The sequence below is a fragment of the Nicotiana tabacum genome, chromosome 17 (assembly GCF_000715075.1).
Source record: "Nicotiana tabacum cultivar K326 chromosome 17, ASM71507v2, whole genome shotgun sequence".
Lineage (NCBI taxonomy): Eukaryota > Viridiplantae > Streptophyta > Magnoliopsida > Solanales > Solanaceae > Nicotiana > Nicotiana tabacum.
Genome location: NC_134096.1, coordinates 136,273,034 through 136,293,818, shown reverse-complemented (window position 1 = coordinate 136,293,818; position 20,785 = coordinate 136,273,034). Strand labels below are relative to the sequence as shown.

Sequence of the window (20,785 nt, the reverse complement as noted above, 5' to 3'; positions counted from 1 at the left end):
GAATTGAATTCCTCCAAAATGAACGAATTTTCGGTTACCTGCATTTCAGATCGAGCCAGACTTATCTTTCTCTTCCTTGGAAAAATACAGTTCGCTAGGTTTTGGACCATCGTGTTCTTGAGCCGAGGGTCTATCGAAAACGGCATTTCTACTCCCTCGGGGTAGGGGTAAGGTCTGCGTACACTCTACCCTCTCTAGACCCCACTTGTGAGATTTTACTGGGTAATTGTTGTTGACTTGTTGTTGTTGCTGCTAAGTTAATTATGATCTACAAAATGTCATTGTCTTTGCCGCAATGACGGATCCAGGATTTGAAGTTCGTGGGTGTTCACTTCCTTTAATATAAAGTTGTTATTAATCGCATAGTACAAGTGCATAACTATTCGAATGCAAGAGAAAAAGAGTTAATATGAAAACTACTAATATCATTATCAAAAAATACTTTGTCACAAGTCATAATGAACTACTAATAGTATTATCATTACAAGAAGGGTTTAGTATTTAAAATTTTCTGGAAGATGTCATTTTTTATTCCTAAATCTAATTAATATACCTAAAGGTGAAAGGAAGTAGGAAAAGGAGAAAACAAAAATCAGAAAAGGAAAATTTAGTTGAAAAACGGAGAAAGATTAAAAAGTTGGCTGCGGCCTGACACTAAAACCTAAAGGGAATAGAAAAGTAAAACTTTTCCACAAAAAACTGACCATTAAAAATATAGAGGCCGTTTCAGTGTGGAATCAGGGAATTGAACCTTGGTCTTTGCCTTTAATTTTGCTTTAACTTCCACGTCAAAATCATTTTGTTTCTTGGGTGCTCGCTACAACATTATATCCACTTTTTTGTATTTTTATTATAGCTATACATAGTTTACGTCAAGGTCAATGGTGCTTGAGCACCTAAAACTAGGGGTGATCATCGGTCGGTTCGATTTTATAGAATTTCGGTTCAGTTTTCGGTTTGTGATTTTAATAACCAAAATTGAATCATAATAACTTCGGTTCGGTTTAATCGGTTTGATTTTCGGTTTCAAGCTATGATAAAAATAGTACGAAACAACGAAAATAGATTACTTTTTGCAGCCGATACAAGTGTTTCTACTGTCTTCAACTAACACATGTTGAACCTTAAGCAACTAACCCATGAAACAACTTTCTTCAACGAAAATCGTCTCGTGATTGTTGAACCTTAAGCAAAAGCTACAAACTTTTTAGCTTAGGAGAGTTTCCAAAGTTATTCCATGCTTTGTCGACTAAACCGCTAGAAGACTATTTTCCACTCCAAATATTAATTTTTCACTAGATAAAAAGGTACCAGTTTTAGCTTAAACCTCTTTTGCATTAGTTCTCGCAGTTCATCAATTTCTCGCTCAATTCTCGTGAATCATTTGAAATTTTCGTGGTCAATTGAAGAGTCAAGAGTGTGAACTTGAAATTGTAGTATCAGAATTGTAGTATCAGAATTCGGTTCTTCAATTAAAACCGACCACCGAACCGAACATCGAATTTTTTAAAATAATAAACTGCAAACCGGCCGAATAAACCGAAAAACAGAAACCGAATAAACAGAAATTTTCGATTCGGTCTGTATTATGCCCACCCTACCTAAAACTAGCACGTACATCCGCCCCTGGACTCTTTGGACCACTATAAAATTATGATCTACAAAAAAGAAGCCGTCTGAATTTAGGTGTGAAATCTCCTATAAAAGCAAAAGGATTGAAACCCTTTTTTTCTTCTTTTATCTTGTATGACTCTGATTCCTTACCTAAGGTAATGGACTTCTGTTACAAAGCAAAAGAATTAAGTTTACACTATACTGCTCTTTTCTGCTCAGCATCTCTTCTGTTTTCCCTCAAATATCTTTAAGATATTCTATTAAAATCTATATCTGCGGTGAAAAGTTGCAATATCATTTAAACAAATATGCACATATCTTCATAAATTAAATAAAAACACTTGCAATGACTATATGAAATTATAGTCCACTTGTGAAATTACACTGAAATTGTTGTTATTATTATACTCCCTCTGTTCACTTTTACTTGTGCACTATTGACTTTGCACACTCCTTAAAAAATAATAAATAAAGCGCATAATTTACTATGATACTCATATTAATTGATGTATAGTCTTAATGTATTTGGATGGAATGAATAATTAATGCTAAGGGCAAAACAGAAAAAATAAATTATTTTTATCTTGATATGTAAAAAATAATAAGTAAAAATAAAAATTTATTTTTAAATACTTGACAATTAAAAGCGAACTAGGGAGTACTTGCATTGATTATATGTATTTGTATTTTAACAAACAGAAGTTGAACCACTAATCCACGTTGGTGTGGAGAGGTGCAGTGTCCTTGGAATAGAAGTTTTCTAATTTGAGCTTTTCGTTGTTAATGTGTACAGAATAAGATATCATTAATTTATTGATGGTCATGTCTATCTTATACAGTCCCACATATATGTTTCGGATATGGTCTTTGGATAAACAATACTACTCCGTTTTAATTTATTCGAACTCATTTGACTAGATACGGAGTTTAAGAAAAGAGAGAAGACTTTTAAATCTGTGGTGTAAAATGAGGCACATATATTCTGTGTGACTATAAATCATTGCATAAAAGTAAATTGTTTTCAAATAAGAAAAGAGGTCTTTTTTTTTGCACGAACTAAAAAGGAAATAGATTCACATAAATTGAAACAAGAGTGAGTATATGATAATAATCTTAAAACTTCTTATTACTTCTTTTCTTTAGCTTCTCTATGGTATTTAATTTTCAGATTAGAAAGAGCACATAATTGTAACTTTTAGGTAAAATACATAAAATAAAAAGGAAAAGCAAAACAAGAAAGAAAACAAGTGGGACAGAGGGCGATGATGGGTCATGGGTGTGCACGAAGAAACAGTTCACATGCATTAGGCATGGCCTGCCTTTTACAAACAATGAAGATGCACCCATTGTTTCTCCAGGTTGTCATTTCTCAATCTATTAACAAAAATATTGAACCAGAATTTAAATCTTTCGCAAATAAATAATCTTTTAAGTAGCTTTTTGGTTAAAAAAACTAATTATTTCTTAAAATATAATTTATGTTTTACATGGAGATGTAAGAATTTATATAGCCAATTTGTGTGTGCGTCTTTAAGCTTGTAAAGGTAAGCAAACCGAGTCTCGCACCATCATTCGGTCATCGCTATACTCGTACCACATGGGTGACACACCGTGCAATTGACTCATGGTAATGGACAGCATGAAACTTAGTTCAAGGAAGAGATCGTTGGGTATGCAAACAAAATCTCACATTGATAGTTGAAATGATTAGGAGCTTGCATATAAGGTGTAATGATCTTTTAATGATGTAAGACATTTTAAAGAATACCATGCGGGCTTAACTTATAACGGATAATAAAACACCATATTAAGAGTATCTTTGTATAACCATGCCATAAGTATTTCTTAAAATATATTATGTTTTAAATGGAGAAAGTAGCCGATCCTAATTTTATTATTATTATTATTATTATAACACGTAACATTTTAAAATTAAGCCGTTCGATTGTAACAACAAATTTTTCAATTCACCAATGGGGGCCTCCACAATTTTATCCACTTGAACAAATATCAGATTGAAGTAACTATTTGTTTGTATTTTCATGTCATGAAAAAGGAGGGAGGCAAGAAGTCATATCAGGAATCCTTCTAAAGTTAAATAAAAGAGAAGAATCATTTCTTTTTCTTAAACGGCTGTTCTCACTCCAATTTAGATTAGAAAAATTATCGCTAACACAAACATATGTAACATTCGAATCCAACCTTTAATTATTGGAGACGAAACAAAAATAGATTGTCAATTACAGCTACAAAGTACGGACATGCCACTTGTTCTTGGATAAATAGAGTAAACCTTTTCTTTTGTCACGCAAAATTAATGTACAAAGAACATGTTACCCATCTCATCCTCAAAACAAAACTTTCTAGTGTTACTTTTGTCTTTCAACAAAAAGGAAGAAAAGGCAAAAAAGTAATAATATTGTACTTTAGCATCCCTAGTCCCCACTCCATGTCCACTATTACAATAGTAACAATTCTTTTCTTACTTCGACGAGGTAATATATCTCGAGACTTCATTAATTACAAGGTTGAAGATCATTCACTAATTTGATTTATTGTAGAATATAAAATAAATAATTTGAACAAGAGTTCACATTATATGTATTTTGATAATGTAAATTTTGACAATATTGATAATGATATTTTATTTTTGGGCTACCATAAAAGATTTGATCCGAAAAATTACATGATGTTATTGGTCAAATTAAGCTGATGACGTAATAAACTATACATTAACAGTGTACATAACTTAACCTCTAAAAACAATGGGCACTTTGTTTTCTAAACAATATGTATTACCAAAATAATTACTACTTAGTTGTTTCTTGGAAAATAAAAAATTACCGTATTGTTTTCTAAAAGACTGTTTCTAATATTAATTCATCCTAAATCATATTCAAACACAAACAGAAAAAGATTAAAATCAAGAAGGAGAGTATTTTGGAATCCGAAGGACACCAAAACTTTTGGAACTTTCTTCTTTTTTCTGTGGACAGAACTCTAATGGCAATGGCGGTTTTATAGAGACCACTGGTCGCCCTCAGTTTGAACAAGTTGTTACACAGTTCCCTTTCCTTTTTGGTTTTCGACAAGAGTTTTGATAGACTTGAATACAAACAAATCAGGTAATTTCACATGCCTTTGCTTCTTTGTTCCTTGAATTAACCTTATCCATTTTTAAAGTAATTAAAAAAGGACCCTAATCAATCTTGAACCACACATGATTATACTTCTTTATGACATTTGTGCATGGATAATTTGCATACATCTTAATTATTTTATCGAATATTAATTACTTCTAATGAAAAGGAGCATTGACGTAACTGGTAAAGTTGTTGTCAGGTGACCAAGAGGTTACGAGTTTAAGCCGTGAAAACAACCTAGCCTCTTGCAGAAATACAGGGTAAGATTGTGTACAATAAACCCTTATGGTCCGGCCATATCCCGGACCCCGCGCATAGCGGGAGCTTAGTGCACCGAGCTGCCATTTTTTATTTAATAATTACCTCTAATCATGCAATCGATAACTCTATCTATCAAGACTTAACTCATGTTTAGACAAATCAAAAAAGCCAGCCAATTCAATGTTTACCTTTTTTTTAGTCGATATACATAGATTATATATTAGTTATACACATATTATACATATATTATACATTCACCGCTAATTTTCGTTTAGAGATTAGGTGAGAGCGACTATTTGGGTTAATACTCTGTCACACATAGTAGTATTTTTTTTATCTCCACTCAAATTTGAATTGATCTTTCATTTAAAAAGATGCTAATCAACATGTAACCCTACATGATTGTATACGGTCAAAATCGTGCTTGCCCGATTTTGTATGGTTAATCGAGACCGGGGTGGCAAACCGAGGTTCAGTCCCAAGTTATATTGGATCGTTACATGAATAAATATTGCCTAGCTCGTGATTCAGGGATCGATCGAGATCGAGACCAGCTAAGGTCGAGACCGAAAAGGATAGGGATCTAGCGAGATCGAGGGAAGCCTACCAGGTCGAATAATAGAAAACCGAGGAATCCGTGACCGGGCGACGATTGTGGCGGAGATCTCGGTATATATCGAGTCAAGACCGGTTGATTAGCCCATCAGAAGATTTCCTTCTGTATTTAGAATTGTACCATATGAAAAACTCATCTACTATATAAAGGGGGTTCCAATCATTTTATAAAGGGACACTCATAACAAAGCAATATATTACGTTTTCTCTCTCAAGCTCTTTTATTCAGTTGTTCAGTTCTTACTTTTCAATAATATACTCAGTTGGTTCGAGGGCGACCTAGCTCGAGGGCCCAAGTTGCGCGTTACATTGGTTTGTTTTATTTTACAGTTAATTTCTAACTTCAATTCTTATATTTCTCAGTTTGTGCCAAGTAAAATCAAATATCCTTAAAATCACTTACAAATTTAATTGTTATCCGATTTTAAGGGTAAACAGTTTGGCGCCCACAATGGGGCCAAGGATAATAGTGATTGCCTGGTGCTAATTTTCATAACACACACTGCTTTACACTTATTCTTATAAGCATTTTTTATTCCAGGATCAGCATGTCGAACTCTCAAGCAGTATCCACACACATCGACAATGGTCTTGGTTTTCATGGCGAAAACGACAACGTAGCCGCCCCAGAAAACGAAGTGCTTCCAGTTGATCTCGAGGGAGTACCAGTTGTAGACCCCATCAACGTCAGTTCCCATGTTGCCCTGAATACAAATCTGGGCGTCGACCCCGAAAATAGCATCCGCAAAGACGTTCGATCAGCCGGTCAGAATGCACAGAGCGGTGAAGAAGGAGGAATCAACCTTCGAATAATATTCGAAATGCTGCAGGCTTAACAAGTTGCAATAACACAACTTCAAAATCAGAACCACGCACTAAGTAGGGTCGAACCCGAGCCATCACAGAAAGTTGTTCACAAGGCCGAACCAGTCCCGGGGAGGTCAAATATGAATAAGTTAGGGACCGACCCCGCTATCTTGAAAATGCTCGAGGAGCTGACAAAGCAAATTGAATCGAGGGAGAAGAAGATTGAAGGGAATGACAAAAAAGTGGAAACATATAACTCCCGAGTTGATCAAATTCTGGGGGCACCACCGATTTTGAAGGGTTTGGATTCAAAGAAGTTCGTACGAAAGCCCTCCCCCCCGAGCGTGGCTCCTAAGCCCATTCCAAAGAAGTTCCGTATGCCAAAAATTCCCAAGTATAATAGAACTAGTGACCCCAACGAGTATGCCACTTCTTACACATGCGCAATAAAGGGGAACGATCTAGAGGACGATGAGATTGAGTCCGCACTGCTGAAGAAATTCGGAGAAACTTTATCAAAGGGGGCGATGATATTGTACCATAATTTTCCTCCTAACTCCATTGATTCTTTTGCCATGCTCGATGATTCCTTCGTCAAAGAACACGCCGGAGCGATAAAGGTCGAGACTAGAAAATCAGACCTCTTCAAAGTAAAACAGAAAGACAACGAGATGCTTAGAGAGTTCGTATCTCGGTACCAAATGGAGCGCATGGATCTTCCCCCAGTCGCCGACTATTGGGCCGTTCAGGCTTTCACTCAAGGCCTAAACATACGAAGTTCGGTATCCTCACAACAGTAGAAGCAAAACTTGATCGAATATCCAGCTGTAACTTGGGCCGACGTATATAATCGGTACCAGTCAAAGATTAGGGTCGAGGGTGACCAGTTGGGGACTCCTTCCGGATCCGTTTATCCAAACAGGACCATCGACAGAGTTAAAAGGGATATTGACCGGGAACCACGGTCAAACAGAGATCGATATCAGCCATACGTTGGAGATCGGAGAAACAACGGGCCTGGACGCCACCCCGTTCGAATTGGTAGAAGAAATGATCGATGACAGAGCTCTCGAGGGCTCATGAGTAAAAGAAGTTTCGATAGAAATGTCGAACCCAAAGAAGCACCACGACTATCGGAATACAACTTTAACATTGATGCATCAGCTATTGTATCGGCCATTGGGCGCATCAAAGACACCAGGTGGCCTCGACCTCTATAGACTGATCCGGATCAGAGAAATCCTAATCAAATGTGCAAATATCATGACACCCATGGTCATAAAACAGAAGATTGCACACAGCTGAGGGAAGAGGTAGCCCGTTTGTTCAACGAAGGGCATCTTCGAGAATTCTTAAGCGATCGGGCTAAAAACCATTTAAAGAACAGAGATTCAAATATACAGAATGAGCAAGAAGAGCCGCAACATGTGGTCCACATGATTATTGGAGGGGTCGATACTCCTCAGGGGCCCGTATTCAAACGCACCAAGGTGTCGATCACGAGGGAAAAGCGTACTCGAGACTACGTACCAGAAGGAACCCTGTCTTTCAATGACGAGGATGCAGAGGGGATCTTACAACCCCACAACGACGCACTGGTAATATATGTCCTTATGAATAAAATTCAAGTTAAACGTGTTTTGATTGATCCAGGTAGCTCGGCCAACATTATTTGATCGAAAGGTCATAGAACAGCTCGGCCTACAAGATCAAATTATGCCCGCAGCCTGAGTACTTAACGGCTTCAACATGGCAAGCGAAACCACCAAATGTGAAATTACTTTGTCAGTGAACGTGGCCGGGACCATCCAAGAAACAAAGTTCCATGTGATCGAGGGTGACATGAGGTATAACGCCCTGCTTGGAAGGCCGTGGATCCATGAAATGACAGGGAGTCAAAGCAGTGTACGGAAGAACAACCCGCCAGCAAGGAGATGTTTGCAGTCGATGAAGTGATACCGGTATCGGCGCTCTCATCAACGAAGGGATCGGATTCGAAGGGAAAGCAGGAGGCCAAATAGCAACCACAGACACCGACCTCGACCCAATTACTGAAGCAAGGGATCGACGAGGATAACGACTACTGGATCCCTCGATCCTTCATAATTCTCGATGACTACGACGCCACCATATCGATGGTCGAAGAGCTGGAATAAGTCACACTGGCCAAGCATCAGCCCGAACGAAAGGTATACCTCGGCACGGGGCTAACCCCAGAGCTCAGGAAAAAATTTATTCATTTCCTTAAAGCTAACATGGATTGCTTTGCTTGGTCCCACCTCGATATGACACGGATCCCACCAGAAATTACCACTCACAAACTGAGCCTGGACCCTAAATTCTGCCCGGTGAAGCAAAAAAGAAGGCCCCAGTCCGAGGTCAAACATGCCTTCATCAAGGACGAGGTAACCAAACTTCTCAAAATAGGATCCATTCGGGAAGTAAAGTATCCCAAATGGTTAGCAAACGTAGTGGTAGTCCTTAAGAAGGGAAACAAACTTAGAATGTGTGTAGATTATAAAGACCTGAATAAAGCATGCCCCAAGGATTCTTTTCCTTTGCCTAATATCGATCGTATGATCGATGCTACGGCCGGCCACGAGACTCTCAGTTTTCTCGATGCCTACTCCGGGTACAACCAGATACAGATGAACCCGGAGGATCAGGAAAAGACCTCGTTTATCACTAAGTACGGTGCCTATTGTTATAATGAAATGCCATTCGGTTTAAAAAATACTGGTGCAACTTATCAACGCCTAGTAAACCGAATGTTCGAAGAACAAATAGGAAAATCAATGGAAGTTTATATTGATTACATATTAGTTAAGTCCCTGCGAGTAAAGGACTATTTAATGCATTTACAAGAGACTTTCGATATACTGAGGAAGTACAATATGAAGCTCAACCCCGAAAAGTGTGCATTCGGTGTTGGCTCGGGCAAGTTTCTTGATTTCATGGTGTCCAATCGGGGAATCGAGATCAACCCCAATAAAATCAAAGCTATCGAGGATATCACGGTAGTGGATAATGTAAAGGTCGTGCAGAGGTTGACGGGGCGGATATCCGCCCTAGGATGATTCATTTCGAGATCCTCAGATAGGAGCCACTGATTCTTCTCGCTGCTTAAGAAGAAAAGCAATTTTTCATAGACTCCGTAATGACAGCAGGCCTTGGAGGAACTAAAACGGTATATATCGAGCCCGCCACTGCTTCACACCCCGAAAGTGGACGAACAACTTTACTTGTACTTGGCAGTCTCGGAGATAGCGGTAAGCGAGGTCCTGGTCCGAGAAGAACAAGGTACGCAATTCCCTGTCTATTATGTTAGTCGGACCTTAGGTGAGGCCGAAACTAGATATCCACACTTAGAAAAATTAGCGCTTGCTTTAATAAGTGACTCTAGGAAACTAAAACCATATTTCCAATGTCATCCAATATGTGTTGTAACAACTTATCCTCTTCGAAATATTTTACACAAACCCGAGCTTTCGGGTCGATTGGCCAAATGGGCCGTAGAAATCAGTGGGTACGATATTGAGTATCGACCCCGAACCGCCATCAAGTCTCAAATCTTGGCGTACTTCCCGGCTGACTTTATGTCGGCCCTCGTACCCGGGGTTGAAAAAGAACTATTGATAAAATTGGGTACATCTTCGGGAGTCTGGACCCTCTTTACGGGCGGTGCTTCGAATGCAAAAGGGTCCGGATTAAGCATTGTACTAAAATCACCCACAGGTAATGTAGTTAGACAGTCCATCAGAACTACAAAATTGACTAGCAATGAGGCCGAGTATGAGGCCATGATTGCAGGTCTCGAACTAGCTAGAAGCTTGGGGGCGGAGGTCATAGACGCTAAGTGTGATTCCCTCCTCGTGGTAAAACCAAGTGAACAGGACTTTTGAAGTCCGAGAAGACCGAATGCAAAGGTACTTGGATAAACTACAGATGACTCTACATCGGTTTAGGGAATGAACCTTATAACATGTACCTCGAGAACAGAACAGTGAGGCCGACACTCTTGAAAACTTAGGTTCATCCGTCGAAGACGACGAACTCAACTCGGGGACTGTCGTACAACTCATGAAATCAATAATCGAAGAAGGTCACACCGAGATAAACTCCACAAGTTTAACCTGGGATTAGAGAAACAAGTACATAGAGTACTTAAAGAATGGGAAGCTTCCATCAGATCCAAAGGAGTCGAGAGCTCTGCGCACAAAGGCAGCACGGTTTACTTTGTCCGAAGACGGATCGCTGTTTAGAAAGACGTTCGATGGACCGTTAGCTATATGTTTGGGACCGGTTGATACCGACTACATCTTATGGGAAGTTCACGAGGGCACTTGTGAAAATTATTCCGGTGCTGAATCACTGGTCCATAAAGTAATCAGAGTAAGGTACTATTGAACCGATATGGGGAAGGATGCAAGGGAGTTCGTTCGAAAATGCGACAAATGCAAAAGGCATGCGCCCATGATTCATCATCCCGGGGAACTACTCCACTCGGTCCTGTCCCCATGGCCCTTCATGAAATGAGAAATGGACATCGTTGGCCCTCTCCCCGTCAACCCCAGGTAAAGTTTAATTTATTTTATTTATGACTGATTATTTCTCTAAATGGGTTGAAGCACAGGCTTTCGAGAAAGTCAGAGAAAAGAAAGTCATAGACTTCATTTGGGACCACATCATATGTCGATTTGGGATTTCCTTCTAAATTGTATGTGATAATGGAAAATAATTCATCGGCAGCAAAGTAACTAAATTTCTCGAGGATCACAAGATTAAAAGGATCATATCAACACCTTATCATCCCAGCGGGAACGGACAAGCTGAATCGACCAACAAAACCATCATCCAAAATCTTAAGAAGAGATTGACCGACGCCAAAGGAAAATGGAGAGAAATACTACCCGAGGTTCTATGGGCATACCGCACAACATCGAAATCCAGCACCAGAGCAACACTGTTCTTGTTAGTTTATGGCGCCGAAGCTCTGATCCCGATCGAGGTCGGAGAACCTAGCATTAGGTTTTGATATGCAACAATGGAGTCGAATAACGAGACCATGAATACGAGCCTAGAATTGTTGGACGAAAGACATGAAGCCTCTCTCATCCGATTGGCCGCTCAAAAATAGCAGATCGAAAGGTACTACAATCGAAGAGCCAATCTTCGACATTTTAACATTGGGGACTTGGTGCTAAGAAAAGTTACCCTCAACACCCGAAATTCGAATGAAGGGAAACTGGGTCCGAACTGGGAAGGACTGTATCAGGTTCTCAAAATCGTCGGAAAAGGATCCTACAAGCTCGGTATGATAAATGGCGAACAACTTCCGAGCAATTGGAATGTATCGCACCTAAAATGATACTACTGCTAAGGTACGACCCCTTCCATTTTTATTTATATTTTAAACTAACCCTTGCAGGTGTTCGACCAGAAACAACGATGGATTCTTCGACACGAAGCCTTTAGGTTTGAAAGGACGCGTTGTACTCTTTTTCCCTTAGACCAGTTTTGTCCCAAATGGATTTTCCGGCGAGGGTTTTAATGAGGCAACCATTGATTGTGCTAACTTAGAACAATTCAACGAGTATCCGAGGTTATTTTACAATCAACCTCAAATACTGGGGGGTATTTCCCTCGAATGTTAACTTTGATGCGAAGAAATTACTTCATGGTAGCAGGGTTTCGATAGGAAAAATTTGTAAGGGCCAAACGGTCAAACGAACCGTGCCCGCGTAGTTTGCTCGAGCCTTGGCACAGAACATGTATGCATGTATAATCATTTATAAAGAGAAGTATTTTTCTTTGCCGATAATTCATGCTTTAGAAATATTTTTCTACTTTACAATTTCATACTCTCGATCTATTATGTAAACAGGCTTAAGGGCCGACCATAACCGGAGTTCGAATAATTACCCCCACGCTCAGATAAACAGGCTTAAGGGCCATCCGAAAAATAAACGAGACTGAATCATTAAAACTTCGAGATCATAAGACCTTTTAGGCAACCCTCAATTTTTATAGGCCAGGCCACCCCACTCGGGGACATACACTCTGGGTAAGCTCGAAGTAAAATGGGAAAATAAGCCAAGGGGAAAATCCCAAACTAAAAAGGCTACGGCCGAATTAACACGGTTCGGAGACGTCCAAATTCCATAACAAAATAGGCCTTCGAATTCCCTCATAAACCGGTTAAAAGGGCTACCCTCGGCAAAATCATAAAAGGCTTCGATAATATCAAGCCTCGAAAACTCTAATGAGTACAAAATTGTTCGAACTCCCGAACAGTTCCTTATTGCATGCTAAAGCATTACAAGTTTTTCAAATACAAATGATAAAAAACTTTTTCAAGCCGAAAAGGGGAGAAAGCCACAAACAATCTTTTTACAAAGGCTATATGGGCCTAATACAAAAGCCTAAGGGGGTTGTTTTTGCTTTGAGTTCGAGAGATCATCTTCGCTCAAATAAAAAATCTAAGGGTTACCTTACTTCGAGTTCGAGCAAGCACTCACTCGATCGTAAAGCCTAAGATCTATACTAGCTCGGTTTCAATCAAATTATCTAAACCTCAGACCTTAGAATACAACTTCATAATTTTATAAGGTAGAAAGGAAGAAAGTTTTTATATATATACACATCAAAAATCATTTACAAAGGCAACATGGCTCGATCAAATTTCTCTACAAAAGACTGAAACAGTCTTAAAAGAAATACAAAATAATACTAAAGGACTTAGTCATCTCCGGGAGCAGTATCTCCGCCCTCGAGGCCTCCTTCGCTTTCAGATCCGCTCATACTCCTGGTATCATCATCATCAGGAAAGGCCAACATTCTGTCTTCGGCTTCAAGCTCCTTAGCATTCTCGATCTCGGTATTTTCTTGGGTTTTAGACCCTTAGAGTACAAGGCCCTTTTTTTTTTTAATCACTTTCGCCAGTTTCGAGATAGGCAGCAAGGATTCTTCATCACTGGACGGGGGTCTCATAGCCGCATCATTTACGAGACCTACAAAAGGAGAAAGTAAGTAAACTCATGTTTGAAAAGATGCTTGAACGATAGGCAAATCGGCAAGCCAAGAAGAAGGCTTACCATGAGTACGAGCCTCCCACCAGTCCTTTAACAAATCGCACCACACACGCTCGGCGTATATTGACGTCGAAACCAGGCTCCTGACCCAGTTCTCGAGGTAGGGAACCGCACCCGGCATCCAAGCAACGGCTGCATCGAGAAAAACACTGATAAGAAAAGATGAAGAAGTAAAAATAACAAAAACTGAAAACGGGATCGTACTTACGTTTCATATTCCATTTCTTAGGAAATGGCATACTCTCAACCGAGATTAGGTCCGAGGTCTTCACCCGAACAAACCGGCCCATCCAGCCCCGGTCTTTGTCTTTATCTATACTCGAGGTGAACGCCTTGGTGGCCCAGTGTTGAAGCTTTATCAGCCCACCTCGGTAGAGTCGAGGGCTATATAATCTTACGAGGTGGTCGAGGGTGAAGGGAACCCCGTCGATTTTGCTAACAAAGAAACAGAGCAGTATCACGATCCTCTATAAAGAAGGGTGAATTTGGCCGAGGGTCACCTGGTATTTCTTGCAAAAATCGAAGATGACCGGATCGAGGGGACCCAACGTGAAAGGATAAGTGTAAACACTCAGGTACCCTTCCACGTGGGTAGTGATCGCTTCCTCCGGTGCCGGTATCACAACCTCTTTATTTTCCCAATAGCAATCTTTCTTCACCAGATCAAGAAGACTTTTGGGTAGCGAGCATATATATCTCGATACCGGCTCGCATCGACCAGTAACCGATGAGGTTTTCTCGACCTTAAAATCGGAATCAATAACACACACCCCAGGAATAAGTTCCTCAAGGCGTGGCTCCACCACTGGTTTCTCGCCGGCCGGCCGAGATGAGGAAGCATCCTCTTTCTGCGGAACGGTTTTAAATATTTTTGCCATTTAGTTTTTGTGAACGAAGGAGAATGGAGATTGAAGTATTTCGTGTTTTAAGAAGAACAAACAACGAAATTTGAAAACCTGTAAATATGGAGCTTTGGAGAAGGCAAAAAACTATGAAGATAGGAATGGAATAGTTTCGTAAATAAAAGTTTGGAATGATGAAGAAAAGGGCTATTTATTGTTTTCAACGACAGTTCAAAACTGGTAGTGGTCGACCGTCGATTGACGCGCATGAAATACCTGGGGAACTGTACCGACGAGACGTTTCTGTCACTTTTACTGCTTATGTCACGGCGATTACGTCATGATCGAAGGCTCAAATCGTTTCTTGTCATTACTCTCCAAAAAACGATGGGACTATTTGTATACGGTCAAAATCGTGCTTGCCCGATTTTGTATGGTTAATCGAGATCGGGGTGGCAGACCGAGGTTCAATACCAAGTTATATTGGATCGTTACATGAATAAATATTGCCTAGCTCATGATTCAGGGATCGATCGAGATCGAGACCAGCTAAGGTCGAGACCGAGAATGATAGAGATCTAGCGAGATCGAAGGAAGCCTGCTAGGTCGAATAACAGAAAGCCGAGGAATCCGTGACCGGGCGGGGATTGTGGCGGAGATCTCAGCATATATCGAGTCAAGACCGGTTGATTAGCCAATCAGAAGATTTCCTTCTGTATTTAGAATTGTACCATATGAAGTACTCCTCTACTATATAAAGGGAGTTCCAATCATTTTGTAAAGGGACACTCATAACAAAGCAATATATTACGTTTTCTCTCTTAAACTCTTTTATTCAGTTGTTCAGTTCTTACTTTTCAATAATATACTCAGTTGGTTCGAGGGCGACCTAGCTCGAGGGCCGAAGTTGCGCGTTACATTGGTTTGTTTTATTTTACAGTTAATTTCTAACTTCAATTATTATATTTTTCAGTTTGTACCAATTGAAATAACATATTCTTAAAATTATTTATAAATTTAATTATTATCCGATTTTAATTGTAAACGATTATTAAACTAAACCGCAAGTTATTTTCTATTTTAATCACTAAATATTAAACGAAACGTGTCTGCTTGTAATAGCTAGTAGTATTTGTAGTGAAGAATAGTAGGGACCTCTACATGATTTTCTCTGCCCCACGTGTAAACTTCAATTACCTTCCTTCAATACCTTCCATTCAACACTCCCCTCAGATTTTATATCTATATATTACGGACTTTGAGACATTTTCATATGTTTTTATCACTACTGTATTAAGTTCACATCAATTACCGACATTTCAACCACATCTTTTGCATCCACTCTCTCCTCTTCTATATTATAGTAGTACTAGTAGTTGCTTATATCCATATTATTGTTGTTGAATTTGTTTCAATTATGACTCGTCCAGCTAGATTTCTGCTTAGTAACAGCTCTTCTTCAACTTCCCCTTCACCGCCGGCGGCGGAGCCACCATCTGCGGTGGCAGTGGAGTCTGACTTTGTCGTAATACTAGCTGCTTTGCTTTGTGCACTAATTTGTGTGGTGGGTCTCATAGCTGTTGCAAGATGCGCGTGGCTCCGGCGAGGAACCGGCGCCGGAGCAGGTGGAGCTGGTGGTCAGTCGGCGGCGGCGAACAAAGGGTTGAAGAAGAAAGTGTTACAGTCGTTGCCTAAGTTCACGTATGACCCCAGCAGTACAACGGCGAAAGGTACGCCGTTCACGGCGGAGTGTGCCATCTGTCTGGCGGAGTATGCGGTGGGAGATGAGATCCGTGTGCTGCCGCAGTGTGGCCATAGTTTTCACCTTCAGTGTATTGATACTTGGTTGGGTTCACACTCTTCGTGCCCTTCTTGTCGTCAAATTCTCGTGGTTGCTCGGTGCCGGAAGTGCGGTGAGTTCCCTGCAATTTCCCATAAAACCGACGGTGCTCCGGCTACAACTCCGGATGAGTCTCGTTCATGCGCTAGCTCAAGTAATTTTCTAGTCTAGAAAAAGAAAAAAAGACTTAGCTTTAAATTATATACGCCGATAATGTAAATGATCAAATCTAATTTACATTATCAGTGCAGTTTTACCAGTTGTAATCCGTCACTTATTGTGCTGTGCAAGTTAGGTTACTAATTTACCAAATTATCGCAGTAGTTATCTTTAGCGTGACTTATGTAAATTATTTTTACAAATTTAGTATATGTTGAAGTTAAAATTGATAGAGCTAATGCCGACCAAAGATTGTAACTGTAAAATGGTTAAGTGTAATTGTCAGAGAGTTTGGAAATGGACCCCATTGAAGGTGGTGAGGAGGTTGCTTCACTTTGTCTAGTAGTAGCTATAGAGGAAGAGATAAAGAGGAAGCAACATGCTTGACTGCTAGTGTTAATGGGAATGTAGAAGGTGACAAACTTGAAATGATAGGCGTGTTGGCTTCTTGTTAGGGAAATGCCAACTAGAAATGTAATTGTAGGGCAGATGGTTTGGAGTAATTGGTACTTCAATTTCTAGTTAAATTTCTTGTACAATTTACTTGTTGTAATAGTTTAAAAAACATAAGCTTCCTTTCTCTTGGGCTAATTTTTTGTTTGTTTTTGTGTTCTCTCCGAGAAATTACTCGCTTTGTGTGATCTTAGGCTGTTTACATGGAGGTGCGATTCTTCTTTGAAATATTGCGTGAGTGCGGGATGCCTAGCTTGTATGCGGGATGCCTTGTATGTACGTGATTTTCTTTTGCTGTTGTTCTCTTTCCAAGAAATTACTCCCTCCCGTGCGATCTTAGCTCCTTATTTTGACTTGCTATATTACCATCGAGAAAAGTCTTCAATGTGGATGCCATCCCTGCCTTGCTAAAATGAAACCTCTAGTTGAATCAAAATATGTATTTAGAGGCGGATTCAGAAATTTAACTTTTTGAGTTTAACTTTTGTTTTAATTCTATGGGTTTAACTTTTAATGTTTTAGTTTTGAACCCATTATATTTTTAACGTTATGAGTTCATAACTACTACTTATTATAATTTTACAAAACTTTTATACATTAATTTATACTTTATCGAAAGTATTAGATTCAGACGAACACGGTACAGCTATATAGCGGCAACCGCCCCTGAGTATGGTAGTTAATATAGGAAGGAAGAGTAGCTATATATGCGGCAACCGCCCCTGAGTATGGTAGTTAATATAGGAAGGAAGAGTAGCTTGTGTTATATATTCTTGGCATTTATATTTACTTCGTAGACTGTACGTAGCTTTATGCCTGTGACAGTTCGGGATAAAACAGGACCACTCTTGTGGAAACTACACTAGACTAGAAAGTACTCTAAAATATAGGAAGGTAGAATAATTTAATGAACAAAGCAATCCAGAATTAGTTTGGATAAAAAGGGACTATCTAAGCAGCTGAATATAACTATATCTCTAGATTCAGGATTGCTTAGTTGCATTTTATTTTTGATCTCATAAGGTTATTAGTCGAATCCAAAATCTAGTGCTAGAGGGTTCATAATAAATGTAATACTAATATATATCCATATTAGTACTTTTTATTTTGTATATGCATACTTGGTTTGAGTAAAAAATAATTGGTTAGTTGAACCCATAAAATTCATTTTAGATCTTCCTTTGGATAAAGTGACTGCCGCCTCTAACAATTTTTAACTTTAAAAAATGACATGCTGGGATCTTGAAGCATATTATAGTCCTAGTAATAGTTTCTTTGAATGGTAGTGATTGACTCCTCTGTCCTTATGCATAAATGAGTTCTAGTACTGGATCAAAAGGCACTTATCACTTTCTCAGTATGCAAGTTGTGGTAGTAGGAAAAGATTGAGGATGACCAAAACTATTTTAAAAAAGACTTCAGCTTTCCTTTTCAATTAAACAACCAATGCAGGATCTCGTCACCCTTGCATCAAGCTAGGGAAAAAGAGGAAGATATTATTTTGATTCGGATCAAGGGTGGGTTTGGTTAAACTCATTGTTTCACGCTCGTACTTGTATATATATGTATGCCAAAATTAAAATGTATACACATAATAAGATCACTAATTCATAATCTTGAATTGGCTTATGATGTCATTCATGCCACACCCTTTGGAGCAATTTCTATTTTTTCCCTCAAAAGGAGGAACATCTTCAAAAGAGAAAAGGAAATAATAAAGCAAGATAAAGACGAGGAGTAGTGGATACAAATTAACTTTTCTTTGTTGCACCCAACTTGTGATTCTGTAGCCACAAAAACACTTGAAAAATAAAGATCTCTTTTTCGAAAGGAATACTAGGAGTATATTATAGTAATGATATTGCACAAAAGGGAAGATGAATATAAAACTAACTGCCTTTTAAGAAGAGATATATACTTAAATTAGTAGTAGTTTTACTCGACATCCTCAGATATATGCCTGCTACCTTTGACTAATAACCACCATTCTTTTCTTGAAACGCTTGGCTAGACATCGTTCCCGGGCCGGCCGGGAAAAGCATCGCACTAAATAGGCATAGTAGTGCGCCACGATTTTAAAACAATTAGATTGTCTAATTACTACAAACAATGTTTCTCACTAATTAGTATGCTTTTCTTGGGTTGATGCAACGCATCAATGAGTAGTTTGCTTCAGGACCTCAGAAAAAGAAAAAAATTTCCTTCACTCATGAATGGAACATATTTTCTTTTATAATTATGTTATGATTACTATCAATCTTACTTTAGTCAGAGACGGATCCAAAATATAAGTTCTATGGGTTCAATATTTAAGATTAGCGTTGAATCAATTATATCTTTAAAATTATAAATTCTTATATACTAGTAGTTGGTGTAATTTTTATGAATTTTATATAAATTTATGCACCATGCTAAAAGTACTTAATTCAAATGAACATGATACCGAAAGGCTACATCCGTCCCTATCTTTAACATGCACAATTTTCATAAAAAACATTTTGGTTTGCTAATATTACTATCAGTCTTGAATAAATGTTTTCCTTTAATAATTTTTCTCACTCGTCAATCAAATACAGCTAGTGTTTGGACATAGATTTGGTTGAAACTTGAAAAAAAAAGTTTTAGAAATTGTGTTGAAAAATAATTTTTGGAAGTTGTATACTATAATATATATACATCTTACTATATATAAGCTATATTCGATTTATATACTATATATACATCTTAAGATATACTATATATACATGTATATCTACTATATATATCTAGTATACTATGTATATATAGTATATCTTAAGATGTATATGTAGTATATCTTAAGATGTATATATAGTATAGTATATATAGTATATCTTAAGATGTATATATAGTATAGTATATATAGTATATCTTAAGATGTATATATAGTATATCGAATATAGTTTATATATCTTATGAGATGTATATATAGTATAGACTATAGTATAGTATAAATATAAGCTTATATGTATACTATACTATACTATAATATATATACATCTTACTATATATAAGCTATATTAGACAAAAATATTGTAAAGAGATATTCAAATCAATGCGTTATATTTTAATTATAGCATTAAAAATCATGGCAATATCTTTCTTAGTCTTCCTCCCCCTATGGAATGAGCACAACAAGGTGCTAATACCACCATTGAGAAGAAAAAGAAACTAATCAAGATGTGCCAAAATACAAGTTACATATTAATTTACATGGTATCTCTTACAAATTTCATAAATCCTTCAAGGTCCGGAGGAATTTTCGTTGGTGGTGGCGGAAATGAAGCTTGCTCATCAACGCTTCCAGGTGAAGCATCATCCTCCGCAAGTTCAGCTAGCATTTCTTCATAAGCTTCGTCTACCTCTGGTTGTGATTCAGCAAGTCCAAAATTTCTTCTTTCCGAACGGATCCAATCTCTGAAAAGTACTGATTTTTCCAAGCTCTCCCTCATAGACGCTCTATAATCACCGAGTTGAAGTCTTGCTTGACTGAAAGCGCTCTCTGATGCCACTGTTGAAGCTTGAATAGTTAAAATATCTAGGGCCATCCTTGAAAGAATCGGAAAGTGTTTTTCTTTGTCCTTCCACCATTCCAAAATATTAAAGGAGCCATCGGGATTCACTTCCTCAATTCCCTATGACAAATAAACTTCAAGCTCATTTAGTTGTGAAAAATCACTAGTACTAGAACCTTGAGAACCCCTGAACCCTGCCCAAGCACTAAGTGCTCTTACTCCCGCAGTTCTTTTAGATGATTGAGAACTAGAAGAATGAGGAGTTGGAACATTTGGTCTAGCATGATCTAATGCAACTTGATAAGCATTATAAATAGTTTGAACATTTATTTTAATTTAGGCTATTGCGTTCGGAAGTTTAGACAACTCCTCATCTTCAAGTGCTAAACCATTATAAATAATTTCATACCAAAATTGAGGACCTCCT

The 20,785-nt window shown here is 38.4% G+C and overlaps 1 protein-coding gene across 1 annotated transcript; it reads left to right on the top strand.

The window, feature by feature from the left end:
* The first annotated feature begins 15,598 nt into the window (after positions 1 to 15,598).
* On the top strand, positions 15,599 to 16,602 carry LOC107828099 (RING-H2 finger protein ATL80-like). The gene has a single exon (XM_016655355.2). The coding sequence runs from the start codon at positions 15,791 to 15,793 to the stop codon at positions 16,382 to 16,384; it is 594 nt and encodes a 197-aa protein (XP_016510841.2). The 5' UTR covers positions 15,599 to 15,790; the 3' UTR covers positions 16,385 to 16,602.
* The last annotated feature ends 4,183 nt before the right edge of the window (positions 16,603 to 20,785 follow it).

Excerpts from the sequence above, each read along its gene's own strand:
- LOC107828099 (XM_016655355.2), top strand. The coding sequence starts at position 15,791 with ATGACTCGTCCAGCTAGATTTCTGCTTAGTAACAGCTCTTCTTCAACT.